At 46.6% G+C, this 19,901-nt stretch overlaps 1 protein-coding gene across 1 annotated transcript; it reads left to right on the plus strand.

Annotated features, from left to right (window-relative positions):
* The first annotated feature begins 8,224 nt into the window (after window positions 1-8,224).
* On the plus strand, window positions 8,225-18,828 carry LOC129823597 (mucin-2-like). The gene is made up of 6 exons (XM_055882448.1): window positions 8,225-8,830; window positions 14,290-14,315; window positions 14,541-15,344; window positions 16,185-16,539; window positions 16,755-17,610; window positions 17,763-18,828. Exons 1-6 carry the CDS (start codon window positions 8,657-8,659, stop codon window positions 18,743-18,745), a joined length of 3,198 nt encoding a protein of 1,065 aa, XP_055738423.1. The 5' UTR covers window positions 8,225-8,656; the 3' UTR covers window positions 18,746-18,828.
* Window positions 18,829-19,901: the final 1,073 nt, after the last annotated feature.

Here is a 19,901-nt window from a genome sequence, read left to right on the forward strand (position 1 = left end):
AACCCCTCCTACCCAGTATAGTTAGGCCCTGTCCTGAATAACCCCTAACTCCTCCTCCCCAGTATAGTTAGGCCCTGTCCTGAATAACCCCTAACCCCTCCTCCCCAGTATAGTTAGGCCCTGTCCTGAATAACCCCTAACCCCTCCTCCCCAGTATAGTTAGGTCATGTCCTGAATAACTCCTAACCCCTCCTCCCAGTATAGTTAGGCCCTGTCCTGAATAACCCCTAACCCCTCCTCCCCAGTATAGTTAGGCCCTGTCCTGAATAACCCCTAACCCCTCCTCCCCAGTATAGTTAGGCCCTGTCCTGAATAACTCCTAACCCCTCCTCCCCAGTATAGTTAGGCCCTGAATAACCCCTAACCCCTCCTCCCCAGTATAGTTAGGCCCTGTCCTGAATAACCCCTAACCCCTCCTCCCCAGTATAGTTAGGCCCTGTCCTGAATAACCCCTAACCCCTCCTCCCCAGTATAGTTAGGCCCTGTCCTGAATAACCCCTAACCCCTCCTCCCCAGTATAGTTAGGCCCTGTCCTGAATAACCCCTAACCCCTCCTCCCCAGTATAGTTAGGCCCTGTCCTGAATAACCCCTAACCCCTCCTCCCCAGTATAGTTAGGCCCTGTCCTGAATAACCCCTCCTCCCCAGTATAGTTAGGCCCTGTCCTGAATAACCCTAACACCTCCTCCCCAGTATAGTTAGGTCCTGTCCTGAATAACCCCTAACCCCTCCTCCCCAGTATAGTTAGGCCCTGTCCTGAATAACCCCTAACCCCTCCCCCCCAGTATAGTTAGGCCCTGTCCTGAATAACCCCTCCTCCCCAGTATAGTTAGGCCCTGTCCTGAATAACCCCTAACCCCTCCTCCCCAGTATAGTTAGGCCCTGTCCTGAATAACCCCTAACTCCTCCTCCCCAGTATAGTTAGGCCCTGTCCTGAATAACCCCTAACCCCTCCTCCCCAGTATAGTTAGGCCCTGTCCTGAATAACCCCTAACCCCTCCTCCCCAGTATAGTTAGGCCCTGTCCTGAATAACCCCTAACCCCTCCTCCCCAGTATAGTTAGGCCCTGTCCTGAATAACCCCTAACCCCTCCTCCCCAGTATAGTTAGGCCCTGTCATGAATAACCCCTCCTCCCCAGTATAGTTAGGCCCTGTCCTGAATAACCCCTAACCTCTCCTCCCCAGTATAGTTAGGCCCTGTCCTGAATAACCCCTAACCCCTCCTCCCCAGTATAGTTAGGTCCTGTCCTGAATAACCCCTCCTCCCCAGTATAGTTAGGCCCTGTCCTGAATAACCCCTCCTCCCCAGTATAGTTAGGCCCTGTCCTGAATAACCCCTAACCCCTCCTCCCCAGTATAGTTAGGTCCTGTCCTGAATAACCCCTAACCCCTCCTCCCCAGTATAGTTAGGCCCTGTCCTGAATAACCCCTAACCCCTCCTCCCCAGTATAGTTAGGCCCTGTCCTGAATAACCCCTCCTCCCCAGTATAGTTAGGCCCTGCCCTGAATAACCCCTAACCCCTCCTCCCCAGTATAGTTAGGCCCTGCCCTGAATAACCCCTAACCCCTCCTCTCCAGTATAGTTAGGCCCTGCCCTGAATAACCCCTAACCCCTCCTCCCCAGTATAGTTAGGCCCTGTCCTGAATAACCCCTAACCCCTCCTCTCCAGTATAGTTAGGCCCTGAATAACCCCTAACCCCTCATCCACAGGCATTGTGTCGATCAGGAACAACGTGATAGGTGTGAGGAGCGTCATTAAAACAGGTTAACATGCCCCACCAACATTAGACAACTATACAGAAAAACCTTAAAATGCTGAAATAACTTGATAAAATCAATGATGAGAGAATAGTCAGATGAATTGATACCTGACAAACATGGTGGCGTAACAAGAGGATCGGACATGTACAATGTAATCATGTAAGTCAAATATTTAAATTGAAAACACTATGTTAAAAGCACTGTTTGTGTGAGTATCCTTAACAACAGACAAAGAACTATGAATGGATCAGTGGTTCACCAATCAGGACCTTGATTGTCTCAGCAACAGGAACAAGACGTGATGTGTAAATTATTTTTCTTTGGACACATTAATCTTCAAGCAACGTTCCCATGAAAATGTTTTTCTAAAACATCCATTTCTTATATTCTGAGAACATGGCATCCATGTTCTGTGTATGTTTGGTGGGACGTTGATGGAATATTCCCTTTAATTTTTAGGTTGAAACTGAAAATTCCACTATTGTGTCTAATCCTATTGTGGCTAGCTTCTCACAGATTCAATAAACTAGCTATCCTAACTTGGTTTGGAGAATAGTTAGTCATAAACTCACGGGGGGGGGGGGGGGGGGGGGGGGGGGATGCTGTGCGGTAGCTCAGCAGCTGAGGAAGTGGATATTTCTTGACAATCCACGTTTTAACCTTATATGCAGCCTACTGCATGATAGGCCTCTCTAGGCTACTATACACCGGCCCTATGTGCTTTGTAAGTTAGCAATAGTATCAATTGTAAGAGGATGTGAACTCTTGCTCAGTGTTATCAAACCATCTGCTCGTTTATCACGAGAGCTTCTCAGACGTGTATTTCCTATAGAGGTGTGAAGTCTCAAAACCCTGTAGGTAGTTTCCACACTGCCCTTCTGTGTCTGAAGGGGACACAGTGCACACATGAAGCTGTGAACAGGCAGCTGGACATCACAGGAGGCTACTGGGGTGAGAACGGCTCATAATAATATCCGGAACGGAGCAGATGTAATGGCATCAACCACATAGAAACCATGTTTGATGTATTCGACTAATTCCGCTCCAGCCATTACCACAAGCCCGCCCTCCCGAATTAAGGGAACGCCAACCCCCTGTGGTGGATAGACAGTATATTACCAGCAGGACTGAGTAGAACTGGGATGATAAACCAAAAAATGATCTACCAAACCAACTACCTATCATGGACATTTTGCTGATATTGTTCATTATGATAAATAACCTATAGGGCCCTACTAGAGATATGTGATGTTTGAAATGAAATAAGTTTGCTATTATGGGTGATTGTTAAAGGTGACAATTGATGGCTACAACATTCAAAGTAGTAGTAGTAGTAGTGGTTTAAAGGGTAATATTAACTTTTTTTTAAATACTGTGGTGCAAATTAATGTTATAAATGTATCTTTCTATTTATCGTTATCATGTGCATTTAGTACATCGATCGTGATATAGATTTTGGTCCATATCGTTCAGCTGTACACTCTGGGGGGGAAAAAACTTATTCAAAGGGTTCTCCTATGGGTACAGCCAAAGAACCCTTTTAGGTTCTAGAGAGTACCTTTTATTCTAAGAGTGTAGGACTGACTGACAGTATGTTCCCGATCTTGTGGATAGCCTTTGTTCTGGTCAAAGTCATGGGTAACTCTGAGCCAACTGTTTTCCTTTAGTTGTGTAAGGAGCGTCTTTCTCAGGTTCATTCTCTCTGTTTTTCCTAATGGATTAGTATAGAGCATTTCACTTTGGCAGTTTCAGTTATAACATGTTGTTGCTTAGAAGAAGTGTTTGTTTCTGTGGCCCATTTTTGTCTCTGTTACACTTCCATCAAAAGGCCATTACATTCCAGGCAGTGGTGGAAAGATGGCCATGTATTCCTGAACGCCAGCCTACCCAACATCACCTTCTCTCTGTGAGTGGAGCTGGTTAGAAGGACAGTGGGAAACTACACCTATATATGATCATATGAAACACCGTTTGAGTCTTTGCATGTGTCAAAAATAATACACGTCAAATAACACTATTTGACGTGTCAAATAAGCTTGTTGACCAATCAGGACCTAAATATGACCGCAGGTCACATAATAATGTAACGCGTTCGTGAATTTTTTCCCGTAGTTATTACACATTGATTACACTTTCACTCGTGTTTCATCTGTCACAACGATTCATCGATACGTTTGCTATGATGCTGGTAAAGTTGTCTCTCGCACATACAGTGTTGGTCATTAAAAAAAAGCTAGCTAGCTAGCTCATAAATGCAAACAATGTTCTTCCCCAAAAACATAGCAAAACAACATCTGTTACCAGTAGCTGTAGTTAGCTAGCTAACTATAGAGCTAGGTGTCATCATCTCAAACAACCCTAATTTATAAGACAGTTAGTATTTGGTAAATGTTTGTCTGACCCATCTATGTGAAGCTAGCCACAGTAAGGAATAGCCACAATAGTGGACTCTGCGGTTAGCCTTCAAAATAAAAGTGTGTCATTGACAGTGACGCAAATTAATACAAATAGTATATATATATATATATATATATATATATATATATATATATATATTACCGTTATTTTACCAGGTAAGTTGACTGAGAACACGTTCTCATTTGCAGCAACGACCTGGGGAATAGTTACAGGGGAGAGGAGGGGGATGAATGAGCCAATTGTAAACTGGGGATTATTAGGTGACCATGATGGTTTGAGGGCCAGATTGGGAATTTAGCCAGGACACCGGGGTTAACACCCCTACTCTTACGACAAGTGCCATGGGATCTTTAATGACCTCAGAGAGTCAGGACACCCGTTTAACGTCCCATCCGAAAGACGGCACCCTACACAGGGCAGTGTCCCCAATCACTGCCCTGGGGCATTGGGATATTTTTTAGACCAGAGGAAAGAGTGCCTCCTACTGGCCCTCCAACACCACTTCCAGCAGCATCTGGTCTCCCATCCAGGGACTGACCAGGACCAGTAGAATGTTATATAAAATCAACAAAAGACACTTATTTGTTAATTTCACACAAATCTGTTGAAATCCCACTGGATGAATTATACTTTAGTATTGCATTGGGGGCATCCTTATTTCACTGTACAGCCTTACCTGTGGATTAATGACATGGGGTATCAGTCTACTCAGTGACACCCAGAGAACATTAGCATCGTAGCTCTTATTGCGGGACTGAAACCACTGTGAATCGAGCCACGTTTATTGTCAACCTATGTGTATTGAACACTATTCCTGAGGAGAAACAATACTGCGGGGATGTTTTGGACTCTGATAACTCTGAGGAGGACGTTGGGGAAAAAAATATCTTGGGTATTGAGTAGACCGATACCCCATTTCATTGATGCCCAATCCTTAGGTAAAGCTGTACAGTGTAATATGAATGTCAATACACACAATAGGCTGACTGGGGAGGTGATTTCACACAGTCACAGTCCCACGATAAGAGCTACAATGCTAATATTTGCGTAAACTCTTCACAGTTGTGTTATGTGGGTGTCACGAGTGGACTGATACCCCTTTTCACTGCTTCACATTCCAACCTTGTTTAACATTATCTAGTCTAAATATGGCATGATTCCACCAATTGTAACCTTCTACATAACTTTCAAATAGGTACTTTTATTTTGAAGGCAACCCGCATCCTTATTGTGGCTAGCTTCACCACACACAACACAGGCTGCTTATAACGTTAGCTTTGGGCAACAGGGTTTAGTAGTTGGCTAGCTATTTATTTTCTTGAACTGAAGTTCAGTTTCAATAGGCGAACAACAAGTGTCTACCTGGCTAATACTTACTCACAACGATTCCTAAATCATTGCTAAGAATAATGGAAATTACTGCAGTTTCTACTTTTCAGGCTGGTTGTATTGGTGCTAGCTAGGTAGCAAGCTAAAGCTAGCTAGCTACACCAGAAGTTGCGGTCCAACACAATATTTTACAATTAAACTGTGTCGTGTCAAATTAAAAGCTAATTTAACGTGTCAAATAGTGTTATTTGACGTGCATCTTTGGACACTCAAAGACCCAAACTGCGTTCCATACCTATGGGACAGAGCCACCTCAGTGGTGGGAGGTAAGATATTCAACATGTAACAGGTGGTTCCGTGAACTTAGGCCTACATGATGAGTAACATTGTCAGAGAGTATTGTGTTAGCTCCCTGAGCCAGTGCTTCAGCTCAGTGGCTTAATACAGCCTTTTAGCAGACACTTATCCAAATGGACTTACGGTCATGCATGCATACACTTCGTTGGTGGGTGTTTATGGTACCGGGAATCTAACCCACAAGCCTGACAGTGCAAGCGCCATGCTCTACCAACTGAGCCATACAGGACCACAGGTTTAAACCCAGTCAGACACAACTGAGACATACAGGACCACAGGTTTAAACCAAGTCAGACACAACTGAGACATACAGGACCACAGGTTTAAACCCAGTCAGACACACCTCTACCCAAACATACTTTATTCTGTTTGTAAGATGTTTTTTTTTTTTTACATTACAAAACCTATACATACAAACGACCGCAAACAGCCCACACAAACATCCACAACATCACCCCTACACAGACCCACCTGCTCCTCCCACCCCCATCTCCAGCGCCCGCATCACTCTCCGCCACATGGCCTCAAACGGCACCATTTTGTTTCTCTCGCCGTTGCCTCACGCACTTTCAACATTCGGATAATAAAGCATTTGACATTTCCATTGTGTTAACGACGGAGGATTGATTGATTTTCCTTTTTTAAGTGTAGGTTTTGTTTCAAGATGATTGACGATACTTCATCGGATTGTATTACATTGTAAAACTTCTGACAGCCAACTTTCTATCATTTTTGGGACTTTATAACATTCCCAGGAGGCATTGATTATTGAGTCATTGTTAGTTTTACACTTAAGACATGACTCTGCCATTGTGCTACTGGAATTTGTGAATTTTGTCACTTGTATAATGAATTCTATACATTAGTTTATACTGGTTTCTGCTAACTCTCCTTTTGGTTGTTATGTTCCAACATTCCCTCCATCTTGTGCCGTTCTCCATTCTTTTTAAATCTTGGTTCCAATAGTTTATATAATTTTCTAAGAGGATGTCAGTTGGATATGCTCTCTGCTAGGTTTTGTATATCATACCTATGTCACGCCTGCTCACGCTCCCCCTCCCTGGTGCTCAAGGGAGCCAGGCTGCCCATCATTACGCACACCTATCACCGTCGTTACGCGCATCAGCGCTTCATTTGGACTCACCTGGACTCCATCACTTTGTTGATTACCTCCCCTATATCTGTCTGTTCCTCAGTTTGATCCCTGTGTCAGCATTATTGTCGTTATGTTTCCCCTGTCTAGATGCTGTCCTTGTTTGTTTCATGTCGGTTATTTATTAAATGTTCACTCCCTGTACTTGCTTCTCGTTTCCCAGAGTCTGTCCTCACAACCTATCATATTAATATCCTTCCAATAATTTATATTATTTTCTAAGAGATTGTCAGTTGGATATACTCTCTGCCAGGTTTTATATATCCTACCTATTATATGAATGCAGATCCTTCGATAGGATCTCATCAACATTTTCTGATGTCCAAAAGATTTCAAATCGAAATTTCACGAAATTAAACTTTGAAGTTGAAATTTCCAATGTATGTAAATATGTATGTAAATATATGTATGTAAAAATAACGTTTTTATTTAGTTTATTTCACCAGACCTCCTTACCTCTGTGCCCTCTGTCAATCCCCTTGAGCCAACGGTCAAGTCAAAGCCTGGCATGTGTGAGTGCGTGTGGTTGGGGTCCCGAGCCATGGTGAGACGTTCCTTCCCATCCACATGGTTCAACCCTTCTAGATATATTACAGCTGACTTAAAACATGATTCCAGGTGTCCTTGTTTCTAGATGTATTACAGCTCTGACTTAAAACATGATTCCGGGTGGCCTTGTTTCTAGATATATTACAGCTCTGACTTAAAACATGATTCCAGGTGTCCTTGCTTCTAGATGTATTATTTCACTGGATGTTGTACGACATTGTACGGCTCATTTTAAATACAAACTGAAAAGTTTGGATGAGAGCAGAGCGTCTGCTAAATGACTTAAATGAAAGTATCAGTTATCATTTTTCAAGTGTTGGTGATCTTAGTTTAAAAGTTGACAGTTGGTCTTGATGTGTGTATTTGTGTATATTAATAACGTACTATTACATGATGAACTGTTCTGCCTTATTCATTCCTCAACATGTAGTCAGTCTACTTCCAGTCTGCTCGGCAACAGCAGTAAACCTTTATTTAGTCATATCATTTTGTCAGAATCACCTAATATTGTGGGCAGAAGACCCCAAAAAAAGGGTCCATCAACAAAAGGTTTGGTGATGATGTTTCTGGTTTTTATTTGTGGAATCCTCACCCCACAACAATAAAATATATGTCTAACGATTGCTGCTTTCTCTTTGGGTAAAATACAGGTTGCGTTACAGTAGAGTAGGTCTAGTCTATGACATTACAGTAGAGTAGGCCTAGTCTGACATTACAGCAGAGTAGGCCTAGTCTATAACTACAGGAGCGCATTTTGGGATAAGGCGAAACCCGCAGGATGGGAACGTAGCTTTTGTACCAGAACTGTTTCCTTCCATTGCGTCGCGCAGAACACCAATTATTGCATCACAATAGCTTGGCGCACACCTGCCGGTAGTGTGTTCCAGGACATCCCGCTGTGGTCAGACTCACTGTATCTACCCAGACAGCTCGGTAACAGTGTGACATTGCTTATTACTTCAACCCCAAGTTTCCTCTTGGTTAAAGAACGCATTTATCTAAACAGCACTGGATAGAAGATACATCTCCGTGCGCATTTTGGCCATCTTTCATCCTACAGTGGTCGTGGTGATGATGTGTGACTGAATTATGTTCGCCAATTCAGTCGAGGACCTTGGCCTCCGTACGCGAGTGCCCCGGCTCCTCCAAGCATCCGAGGAGGACTTAGGCTCAGAGGTGGTCACCGGGTACTTGAAACTATTCGTGGCTCTCCTCTCCGTCCTCCTTTTCCTCTTCTGGGTTATCCCTCTGCGGAAAGATGATGTAAGTACCGTGCTGTCGCCAAGCCCGTAGACGTAGCAGCAGGAAGACGTTGAGTAGAGGGCGTTGTAGGGGAGGAGTGGCGGTTGAAATAAATCAACTGCAGGCTAACAATAAAATACAATTCCTAATGTGATGAGTAGCCGAAGCATATAGGACAAGATTCGGTAACAGTAGTCACTGCAGTCTAAAGTTAATTGAAATAAATGTGGCAATTTTATAACTGACATGCAGATCGGTAGAAATGGAAGGATACATTGTTAGCTTCCCCAAACCTGAAACTCACAACTGCCTAGGAATTGACCGTTGTGAACAGAGCGCATATTTATTTGTACTGCATAATTACAAGGTGTGTGTGAGAGAGAAGGGGTGTTTTCACTAAGATTGTGCCTATTAAAACTGAGCACAAATGGACAGCTATGCGATCCACCGCCGTGGAGAAAAGTGTTCACCTCGATCTAGCACCAGCGGGCAGAAAGCACCACTCACTGTGTTGACGGCTAGACTGGTGGACTAGTACACCAATGTTTTTGACATTCACAGGAACAGGCCTGTCAGCCGACCATGTTCCTTATTTCATATTGCTCCCTTTTTCTCCAAGTTTTGGATGATAAACTAATAGAAATGGAGCACTATTGTTCCAGATCACTTGATATCCACCACAAGGGGGAGAGAAGGGAAGCGGGAGACAGCGTGACCCGACTTAACTCAAACTAAACTGTCTGTCATACAACAGAGCATGTCTGACTCCAACCCCCCCAGAACTAAACTGTCTGTCATACAACAGAGCATGTCTGACTCCAATCCCCCCAGAACTAAACTGTCTGTCATACAACAGAGCATGTCTGACTCCAACCCCCCCAGAACTAAACTGTCTGTCATACAACAGAGCATGTCTGACTCCAATCCCCCCAGAACTAAACTGTCTGTCATACAACAGAGCATGTCTGACTCCAATCCCCCCAGAACTAAACTGTCTGTCATACAACAGAGCATGTCTGACTCCAACCCCCCCAGAACTAAACTGTCTGTCATACAACAGAGCATGTCTGACTCCAATCCCCCCAGAACTAAACTGTCTGTCATACAACAGAGCATGTCTGACTCCAACCCCCCAGAACTAAACTGTCTGTCATACAACAGAGCATGTCTGACTCCAACCCCCCAGAACTAAACTGTCTGTCATACAACAGAGCATGTCTGACTCCAACCCCCCAGAACTAAACTGTCTGTCATACAACAGAGCATGTCTGACTCCAATCCCCCCAGAACTAAACTGTCTGTCATACAACAGAGCATGTCTGACTCCAATCCCCCCAGAACTAAACTGTCTGTCATACAACAGAGCATGTCTGACTCCAATCCCCCAGAACTAAACTGTCTGTCATACAACAGAGCATGTCTGACTCCAATCCCCCCAGAACTAAACTGTCTGTCATACAACAGAGCATGTCTGACTCCAATCCCCCAGAACTAAACTGTCTGTCATACAACAGAGCATGTCTGACTCCAACCCCCCAGAACTAAACTGTCTGTCATACAACAGAGCATGTCTGACTCCAATCCCCCAGAACTAAACTGTCTGTCATACAACAGAGCATGTCTGACTCCAATCCCCCCAGAACTAAACTGTCTGTCATACAACAGAGCATGTCTGACTCCAACCCCCCAGAACTAAACTGTCTGTCATACAACAGAGCATGTCTGACTCCAATCCCCCCAGAACTAAACTGTCTGTCATACAACAGAGCATGTCTGACTCCAATCCCCCCAGAACTAAACTGTCTGTCATACAACAGAGCATGTCTGACTCCAATCCCCCCAGAACTAAACTGTCTGTCATACAACAGAGCATGTCTGACTCCAATCCCCCCAGAACTAAACTGTCTGTCATACAACAGAGCATGTCTGACTCCAACCCCCCCAGAACTAAACTGTCTGTCATACAACAGAGCATGTCTGACTCCAATCCCCCCAGAACTAAACTGTCTGTCATACAACAGAGCATGTCTGACTCCAATCCCCCCAGAACTAAACTGTCTGTCATACAACAGAGCATGTCTGACTCCAACCCCCCCAGAACTAAACTGTCTGTCATACAACAGAGCATGTCTGACTCCAACCCCCCAGAACTAAACTGTCTGTCATACAACAGAGCATGTCTGACTCCAACCCCCCAGAACTAAACTGTCTGTCATACAACAGAGCATGTCTGACTCCAATCCCCCCAGAACTAAACTGTCTGTCATACAACAGAGCATGTCTGACTCCAATCCCCCCAGAACTAAACTGTCTGTCATACAACAGAGCATGTCTGACTCCAATCCCCCAGAACTAAACTGTCTGTCATACAACAGAGCATGTCTGACTCCAATCCCCCCAGAACTAAACTGTCTGTCATACAACAGAGCATGTCTGACTCCAATCCCCCAGAACTAAACTGTCTGTCATACAACAGAGCATGTCTGACTCCAACCCCCCAGAACTAAACTGTCTGTCATACAACAGAGCATGTCTGACTCCAATCCCCCAGAACTAAACTGTCTGTCATACAACAGAGCATGTCTGACTCCAATCCCCCCAGAACTAAACTGTCTGTCATACAACAGAGCATGTCTGACTCCAACCCCCCAGAACTAAACTGTCTGTCATACAACAGAGCATGTCTGACTCCAATCCCCCCAGAACTAAACTGTCTGTCATACAACAGAGCATGTCTGACTCCAATCCCCCCAGAACTAAACTGTCTGTCATACAACAGAGCATGTCTGACTCCAATCCCCCCAGAACTAAACTGTCTGTCATACAACAGAGCATGTCTGACTCCAATCCCCCCAGAACTAAACTGTCTGTCATACAACAGAGCATGTCTGACTCCAACCCCCCCAGAACTAAACTGTCTGTCATACAACAGAGCATGTCTGACTCCAATCCCCCCAGAACTAAACTGTCTGTCATACAACAGAGCATGTCTGACTCCAATCCCCCCAGAACTAAACTGTCTGTCATACAACAGAGCATGTCTGACTCCAACCCCCCCAGAACTAAACTGTCTGTCATACAACAGAGCATGTCTGACTCCAACCCCCCAGAACTAAACTGTCTGTCATACAACAGAGCATGTCTGACTCCAACCCCCCAGAACTAAACTGTCTGTCATACAACAGAGCATGTCTGACTCCAATCCCCCCAGAACTAAACTGTCTGTCATACAACAGAGCATGTCTGACTCCAATCCCCCCAGAACTAAACTGTCTGTCATACAACAGAGCATGTCTGACTCCAATCCCCCCAGAACTAAACTGTCTGTCATACAACAGAGCATGTCTGACTCCAATCCCCCCAGAACTAAACTGTCTGTCATACAACAGAGCATGTCTGACTCCAATCCCCCCAGAACTAAACTGTCTGTCATACAACAGAGCATGTCTGACTCCAACCCCCCCAGAACTAAACTGTCTGTCATACAACAGAGCATGTCTGACTCCAACCCCCCCAGAACTAAACTGTCTGTCATACAACAGAGCATGTCTGACTCCAACCCCCCCAGAACTAAACTGTCTGTCATACAACAGAGCATGTCTGACTCCAATCCCCCCAGAACTAAACTGTCTGTCATACAACAGAGCATGTCTGACTCCAACCCCCCCAGAACTAAACTGTCTGTCATACAACAGAGCATGTCTGACTCCAATCCCCCCAGAACTAAACTGTCTGTCATACAACAGAGCATGTCTGACTCCAATCCCCCCAGAACTAAACTGTCTGTCATACAACAGAGCATGTCTGACTCCAACCCCCCCAGAACTAAACTGTCTGTCATACAACAGAGCATGTCTGACTCCAACCCCCCAGAACTAAACTGTCTGTCATACAACAGAGCATGTCTGACTCCAACCCCCCAGAACTAAACTGTCTGTCATACAACAGAGCATGTCTGACTCCAACCCCCCAGAACTAAACTGTCTGTCATACAACAGAGCATGTCTGACTCCAACCCCCCAGAACTAAACTGTCTGTCATACAACAGAGCATGTCTGACTCCAACCCCCCCAGAACTAAACTGTCTGTCATACAACAGAGCATGTCTGACTCCAACCCCCCAGAACTGAATAGATAAGAGCATATTGTAACAACCTTAAGCCATCACCTAGCGATCTCATCAACGGGTTCGGACCTCTTGGCGTAACGGTGTTACCTTGACAGTCGCTGGAACCGGGTTTGAGTCCCAGTTGGGGAAACCCCCTGAATTTGCTATATTGATGTCAGAAGTGGGATGGTGGCCGTGGGGCCCTCGGAGAGCAGTGTCCACTTGAGGGACTTGGGACTTAGAGAAGCGTGGGGACACGCTCTCATGAAGGGGGTAGTGTAACAACCTTAAGCCAACATCTAGTCTCCTCATCAAGGGGGTTGGATCTCTTGCCGTAACGGTTAAGGTGTTTCCTTGATAGTTGCTGGACTCTGGTTCGAGTCCCGTTCAGGGCTACCCTCTGAGTTTGCTACAATATCAGGAGCTCATGACTTATAAAACAGAGCTGAGAGCTCCATGCAGAATGGGGTCTAAAACTGAGCTGAGATCTCTCCATGCAGAATGGGGCCTAAAACAGAGCTGAGAGCTCTCCATGCAGAATGGGGCCTAAAACAGAGCTGAGAGCTCTCCATGCAGAATGGGGTGTAAAACTGAGCTGAGAGCTCTCCATGCAGAATGGGGTGTAAAACTGAGCTGAGATCTCTCCATGCAGAATGGGGCCTAAAACTGAGCTGAGATCTCTCCATGCAGAATGGGGCCAACATATAAATATCCCAGGTTTATTTGTCTACCCAATTCCATTATCATTTATATCAATAATGAACAGAAAACGAGTTAAAATAGTAGTAAATGATAGTAAACACAAATAATTGCAGTTGTACCATCTGACCACCAGGGGCCACTGCACCACCATCAAATCAAATCACATTTTATTGGTCACATACACATGTGTAACGGATGTGAAATGGCTAGCTAGTTAGCGGGTACGCGCTAGAAGCATTTCAATCAGTTACGTCACTTGCTCTGAGACTTAAGTTAAGTGAAATGCTTGTGCTTCGAGTTCTGACAGTGCAACAATATCTGAACAAGTATTATCTAACAATTCCACAACAACTACCTAATACACACAAATCTAAGTAAAGGGATGGAATAAGCTTCCCGGCTGTATGTAATAACGCTTAAGATTTTCTGGGCTAACAATGTAAGAAATAATACATGAAAAAAATTTAAATACCGCAAAGTTTCCTAAGGACTAGAAGTGAGGCGACCCTCTCTGTCGGCGCCATCTTCAGATCTAGTAGTGGTGCCAGTAGGCTTACTCTACGTTTGTGTAACATATTGGAAGCGGATAGACAAGACAGGCAGAATTTAGGCCTTAAATGTCTATTTTATGATCCTTATACCAATTTTTGCTGTGGCTTTTTTTCAACAGGATGAGGTCTACGACGAGATTGACTCGTAAGTCCTCTTTCATAATTTATTGTGAATTCAAAGGGATCTTTCATGTGGGTTAATAAAAAATAAAAAAAAGATTACCATTGAATAATTCAGAATTAAAAAACAAAATGACACCCTATTCCCTATGTAGTGCACTAGTTTTGACCAGGACCCATAGGGCTCTAGTCAAAAGTAGTGCACAGGCGATTAATTAGGGTGCCATTTGAGATTGATTTTGTCCTGCAGAAACCTGGTCAACAGGTTCACAGAGGGAGTCACCCTCAACTACAAATACCTCCAGTGCTTGGAGGGGCTGCTGGACATGAAGAAGCTACAGATAGACAGACTGAACGCTGAAGCGAACTTTGACCTCTCCTCCTGCTGCTGCTACGGTTCTGACTCCCGCTCTGGGAGGTCCTCCTGCAGCTACACCTCTGACTCCTGCTCTGGGAGGTCCTCCTGCAGATACACCTCTGACTCCTGCTCTGGGAGGTCCTCCTGCAGATACACCTCTGACTCCCGCTCTGGGAGGTCCTCCTGCAGCTACACCTCTGACTCCCGCTCTGGGAGGTCCTCCTGCAGCTACACCTCTGACCCCTGCTCTGGGAGGTCCTCCTGCAGCTACACCTCTGACTCCCGCTCTGGGAGGTCCTCCTGCAGCTACACCTCTGACCCCTGCTCTGGGAGGTCCTCCTGCAGCTACACCTCTGACACTAAAACACATTCTAGATCAGGTTGGAAATCTTCCGGATCTTCTAGGTCCTCCTCCAGATCTAGTGGTGGTGACTGCAGCACCTGCCAACGCTGTAACAAACGTCCGGACAGGTTCCTGGGCGGTAGTCTGGATAGTCCCTACCCATTGGATAGCCCCAGCCCAGTGGAAAGCCCCAGACAACCATGTAGTCTTAGCCCAATACCAGGAGATGATAAGGGGCACGTAATATACCATGGCTCCACGCAAGCCTCCAACACCTCCTGCCACGCCTCCTGCCATTCTACTCGCCGCTCCTCCGAAAATGCCTCCCGCTGCTCCTCTCCCAGCCCCTCGAGGTACGTGAATCCTTCTAACTCATCCCCTAGCACCTCTAAGTATGTGACTCCTCCCCTAGCTCTTCCAAGTATCCGACTCCTCCCCTAGCTCCTCTAAGTATCCGACTCCTCCCCTAGCTCCTCTAAGTATCCGACTCCTCCCCTAGCTCCTCTAAGTATCCGACTCCTCCCCTAGCTCCTCTAAGTATCCGACTCCTCCCCTAGCTCCTCTAAGTATCCGACTCCTCCCCTAGCTCCTCTAAGTATCCGACTCCTCCCCGAGCTCCTCTAAGTATCTGACTCCTCCCCTAGCTCCTCTAAGTATCTGACTCCTCCCCTAGCTCCTCTAAGTATCTGACTCCTCCCCTAGCTCCTCTAAGTATCTGACTCCTCCCCTAGCTCCTCTAAGTATCTGACTCCTCCCCTAGCTCCTCTAAGTATCTGACTCCTCCCCTAGCTCCTCTAAGTATCTGACTCCTCCCCTAGCTCCTCTAAGTATCTGACTCCTCCCCTAGCTCCTCTAAGTATCTGACTCCTCCCCTAGCTCCTCTAAGTATCTGACTCCTCCCCTAGCTCCTCTAAGTATCTGACTCCCCCCTAGCTCCTCTAAGTATCTGACTCCTCCCCTAGCTCCTCTAAGTATCCGACTCCCCCCTAGCTCCTCTAAGTATCTGACTCCTCCCCTAGCTCCTCTAAGTATCTGACTCCTCCCCTAGCTCCTCTAAGTATCTGACTCCTCCCCTAGCTCCTCTAAGTATCTGACTCCTCCCCTAGCTCCTCTAAGTATCTGACTCCTCCCCTAGCTCCTCTAAGTATCTGACTCCTCCCCTAGCTCCTCTAAGTATCTGACTCCTCCCCTAGCTCCTCTAAGTACGTCACTCCTTCTGACTCTCCGCTGCCTCTGGAGCATCATCGAAGCCCTCGGCAGCCTACTATCGGTTACTACGATACCACCAAGATGGAGGACAAAGGGGACTGTGTTCCTGTGGTTGCTACTACTGTTGAGTCTTCACCTGGCTGCAAAGACCGTTCCAACCGCCCTGACTGCTCCAAGACTCAGAATGCCGACGGCGTGGACCATTCCAAGACTCCGACGATGACAGTGAGACGGATTGTTTCGGTGAGACAGCTGTTTGAGATGGTTCCAGGGAAAAGTGACCCACCTGTCCTGCACAGCTGGCACCAACGACAGCTGGAAGTCGATGTGCAACAGAAGGTCTGTACAAATTACCCTTTAAAATATCCTCTGTGTCCCAAATGGCATTTTATCCCCCATAGATCTGTAGTCAAAAATAGTAGTGTACTATATAGGGAATAGGGTGCCACTTTGGACACACACCCTGGTGAGGAGTTGTTGGGTTTGGTGGTAATCTGATGTAATCAAATGTAATCTAATGTATTCTGATGTCATCTAATGTAATCTAATCAAAGGTAGCCCATAATGAGAGACTGAAGGGAGGAGGGACCACCACCACCTGTAACCCGACCTCTACCTCCACCCACCTCGATACCACCCAGTCCACCACCTGTAACCCGACCTCTACCTCCACCCACCTCGATACCACCCAGTCCACCACCTGTAACCCGACCTCTACCTCCACCCACCTCGATACCACCCAGTCCACCTCCTGTAACCCGACCTCCACCCACCTCGATACCACCCAGTCCACCACCTGTAACCCGACCTCTACCCACCTCGATACCACCCAGTCCACCTCCTGTAACCCGACCTCCACCCACCTCGATACCACCCAGTCCACCTCCTGTAACCCGACCTCTACCCACCTCGATACCACCCAGTCCACCTCCTGTAACCCGACCTCCACCCACCTCGATACCACCCAGTCCACCACCTGTAACCCGACCTCTACCTCCACCCACCTCGATACCACCCAGTCCACCACCTGTAACCCGACCTCTACCTCCACCCACCTCGATACCACCCAGTCCACCACCTGTAACCCGACCTCTACCTCCACCCACCTCGATACCACCCAGTCCACCTCCTGTAACCCGACCTCTACCTCCACCCACCTCGATACCACCCAGTCCACCTCCTGTAACCCGACCTCCACCCACCTCGATACCACCCAGTCCACCACCTGTAACCCGACCTCCACCCACCTCGATACCACCCAGTCCACCACCTGTAACCCGACCTCTACATCCACCTCATCTCAGGCTAAAACCAGAAGGATCGCCAGGAAAACCACCAGCCTTCCAGCCTTCCCCCCACAGCGTGTCAACAACCCTCCTAGTCTCCATGCCAGTGGGTCGGAGGGTAAAGGTAAACCTCTTTATAAGAGTTAACACTACCAAACCAAAATCTCCTTTTTGATGCTTGAAGTCACTGCCCCAAATATCAACGCCGTAAAAAAAATGTTTTACTCCTGCACCCACAATCTGTATTCTTTGGGGGTGTATTTTATTTTCTAAAAGGTCAGGACAAGCCGTCCATCCGGATGTACCTGCAGGGTTTGGTCCAGCTCACCTTCATCACCCAGGATATCCAGGAGAAGCTGGAGTGCCACGTCCGCCGCAAGCAGAGCCAACGCCTCTGGGGATTCCCCAAGCTGGTCACCAGGTACGTGGGAGACCACCTCGCCGACCTGGCTGCCCAGGCCCCCTCCGCTTCCGGCGACGGCAAGCCGTTTAAGATCTCTGGCAAGATCATGGGCAACGTGAGCGACCATGTTGGCCGAGGGCAGCGAAACACAGAGTTGTGTTTCAGGCTGAGTGACAAGACAAGGCCAGGGGTGGAGAGAGAGGAGACCCAGGCTACTAGTCCTGCAGCTACAGCCAAACTCAATGACAATTTAAACAGCTCACCTGCCAAAAGCAGGCCTGTGGAGAAAACTCCCTTCACCAGCACTAGCTGCACCACTACTCCCCAGCCAGCCGAGACCCACACTACCAGACCCAACCAGACCAGCCAATCTCTGGACGAGTCCTCCCTCCAGATGCCCCCAAACCCAGTAACCCTAACCCAGGAGAGACGCCAGCGGGAGATGCATGTGAAGAGGAACTGTCTGGAGGTCAAGCTCAAACCCCTCCCTGGCATGGTGGGCACCAGCCAGACGTCCCTTTCCTCGGAAACCAGGCAGCCAACTAGGCAGCCCGTCCAGGCAGAAGCCCTCGCCCCTCTGAAACGCCCTGCGCCACTAAGGCTGAGGGATCCGTCGGCAGCGGAGGGATACGTGTCTTCTATGGACCCAGAGGCGCTGAGGCGTCAGGAGGAGAATCTGGTGATGAAGCCCACATCTTCGGCCGCCCCCTCGACCTCCCCAGCTCACCCTCACAGCTCAGCTCTGGAGACGTGGGCCGGCATAGACATCGTCTCAGGACCCCGCTCTGCCTCCACTCCCATACGACTGTTGTGTTATGACACGGACACCGAAAGGCTTTTTGTGTTCACAACATAGATCTACATGGACTATTTGTTTTGGTACCAGACGATTCAGAACTGATACATTTTCTTTAACTAATAAAAAGGTTTTGCATTTCACATGGTTGACTTTGACTTGTTCTCGTAATCCATCAGATGTGTCTGTTAAAGGTATCATAATATTACATTAAGTTATGGCCTTTATTGGCATCTAAGACAATTACATATTAAGCTACTAAGCTAACATGGAATTGTTTTAAGATGGTTATACCATGAATCATTTAGCTAATTTTAGGACTCGTGTGGGTTTGTGCCAGCAGCATACCACCCTGCATACCACTGCTGGCTTGCTTCTGAAGCTAAGCAGGGTTGGTCCTGGTCAGTCCCTGGATGGGAGACCAGATGCTGCTGGAAGTGGTGTTGGAGGGCCAGTAGGAGGCACTCTTTACTCTGGTCTAAAAAATATCCCAATGCCCCAGGGCAGTGATTGGGGACACTGCCCTGTGTAGGGTGCCGTCTTTCGGATGGGACGTTAAACGGGTGTCCTGACTCTCTGAGGTCATTAAAGATCCCATGGCACTTATCGTAAGAGTAGGGGTGTTAACCCCGGTGTCCTGGCTAAATTCCCAATCTGGCCCTCAAACCATCATGGTCACCTAATAATCCCCAGTTTACAATTGGCTCATTCATCCCCCTCCTCTCCCCTGTAACTATTCCCCAGGTCGTTGCTGCAAATGAGAAGGTGTTCTCAGTCAACTTACCTGGTAAAATAAAAATAAATAAAATAAAAAGGTATAAGAAAAGATATACAGTTGAAGTTGGAAGTTTACATACACCTTAGCCAAATACATTTAAACTCAGTTTTTCACAATTCCTGACATTTAATCCTAGTACAAATTCCCTGTTTTAGGTCAGTTAGGATCCCCACTTTATTTTAAGAATGTGAAATGTCAGAATAAATAGTAGAGAGAATGATTTATTTCAGTTTGTATTTCTTTCATCACATTCCCAGTGGATCAGAAGTTTACATACACTCAATTAGTATTTGGTAACATTGCCTTTAAATTGTTTAACTTGGGTCAAACGTGTCAGGGAGCCTTCCACAAGCTTCCCACAATAGGTTGGGTGAATTTTGACCCATTCCTCCTGACAGAGCTGGTGTAACTGAGTCAGGTTTGTAGGCCTCCTTGCTC

The sequence above is a fragment of the Salvelinus fontinalis genome, chromosome 26, assembly GCF_029448725.1.
Source record: "Salvelinus fontinalis isolate EN_2023a chromosome 26, ASM2944872v1, whole genome shotgun sequence".
Lineage (NCBI taxonomy): Eukaryota > Metazoa > Chordata > Actinopteri > Salmoniformes > Salmonidae > Salvelinus > Salvelinus fontinalis.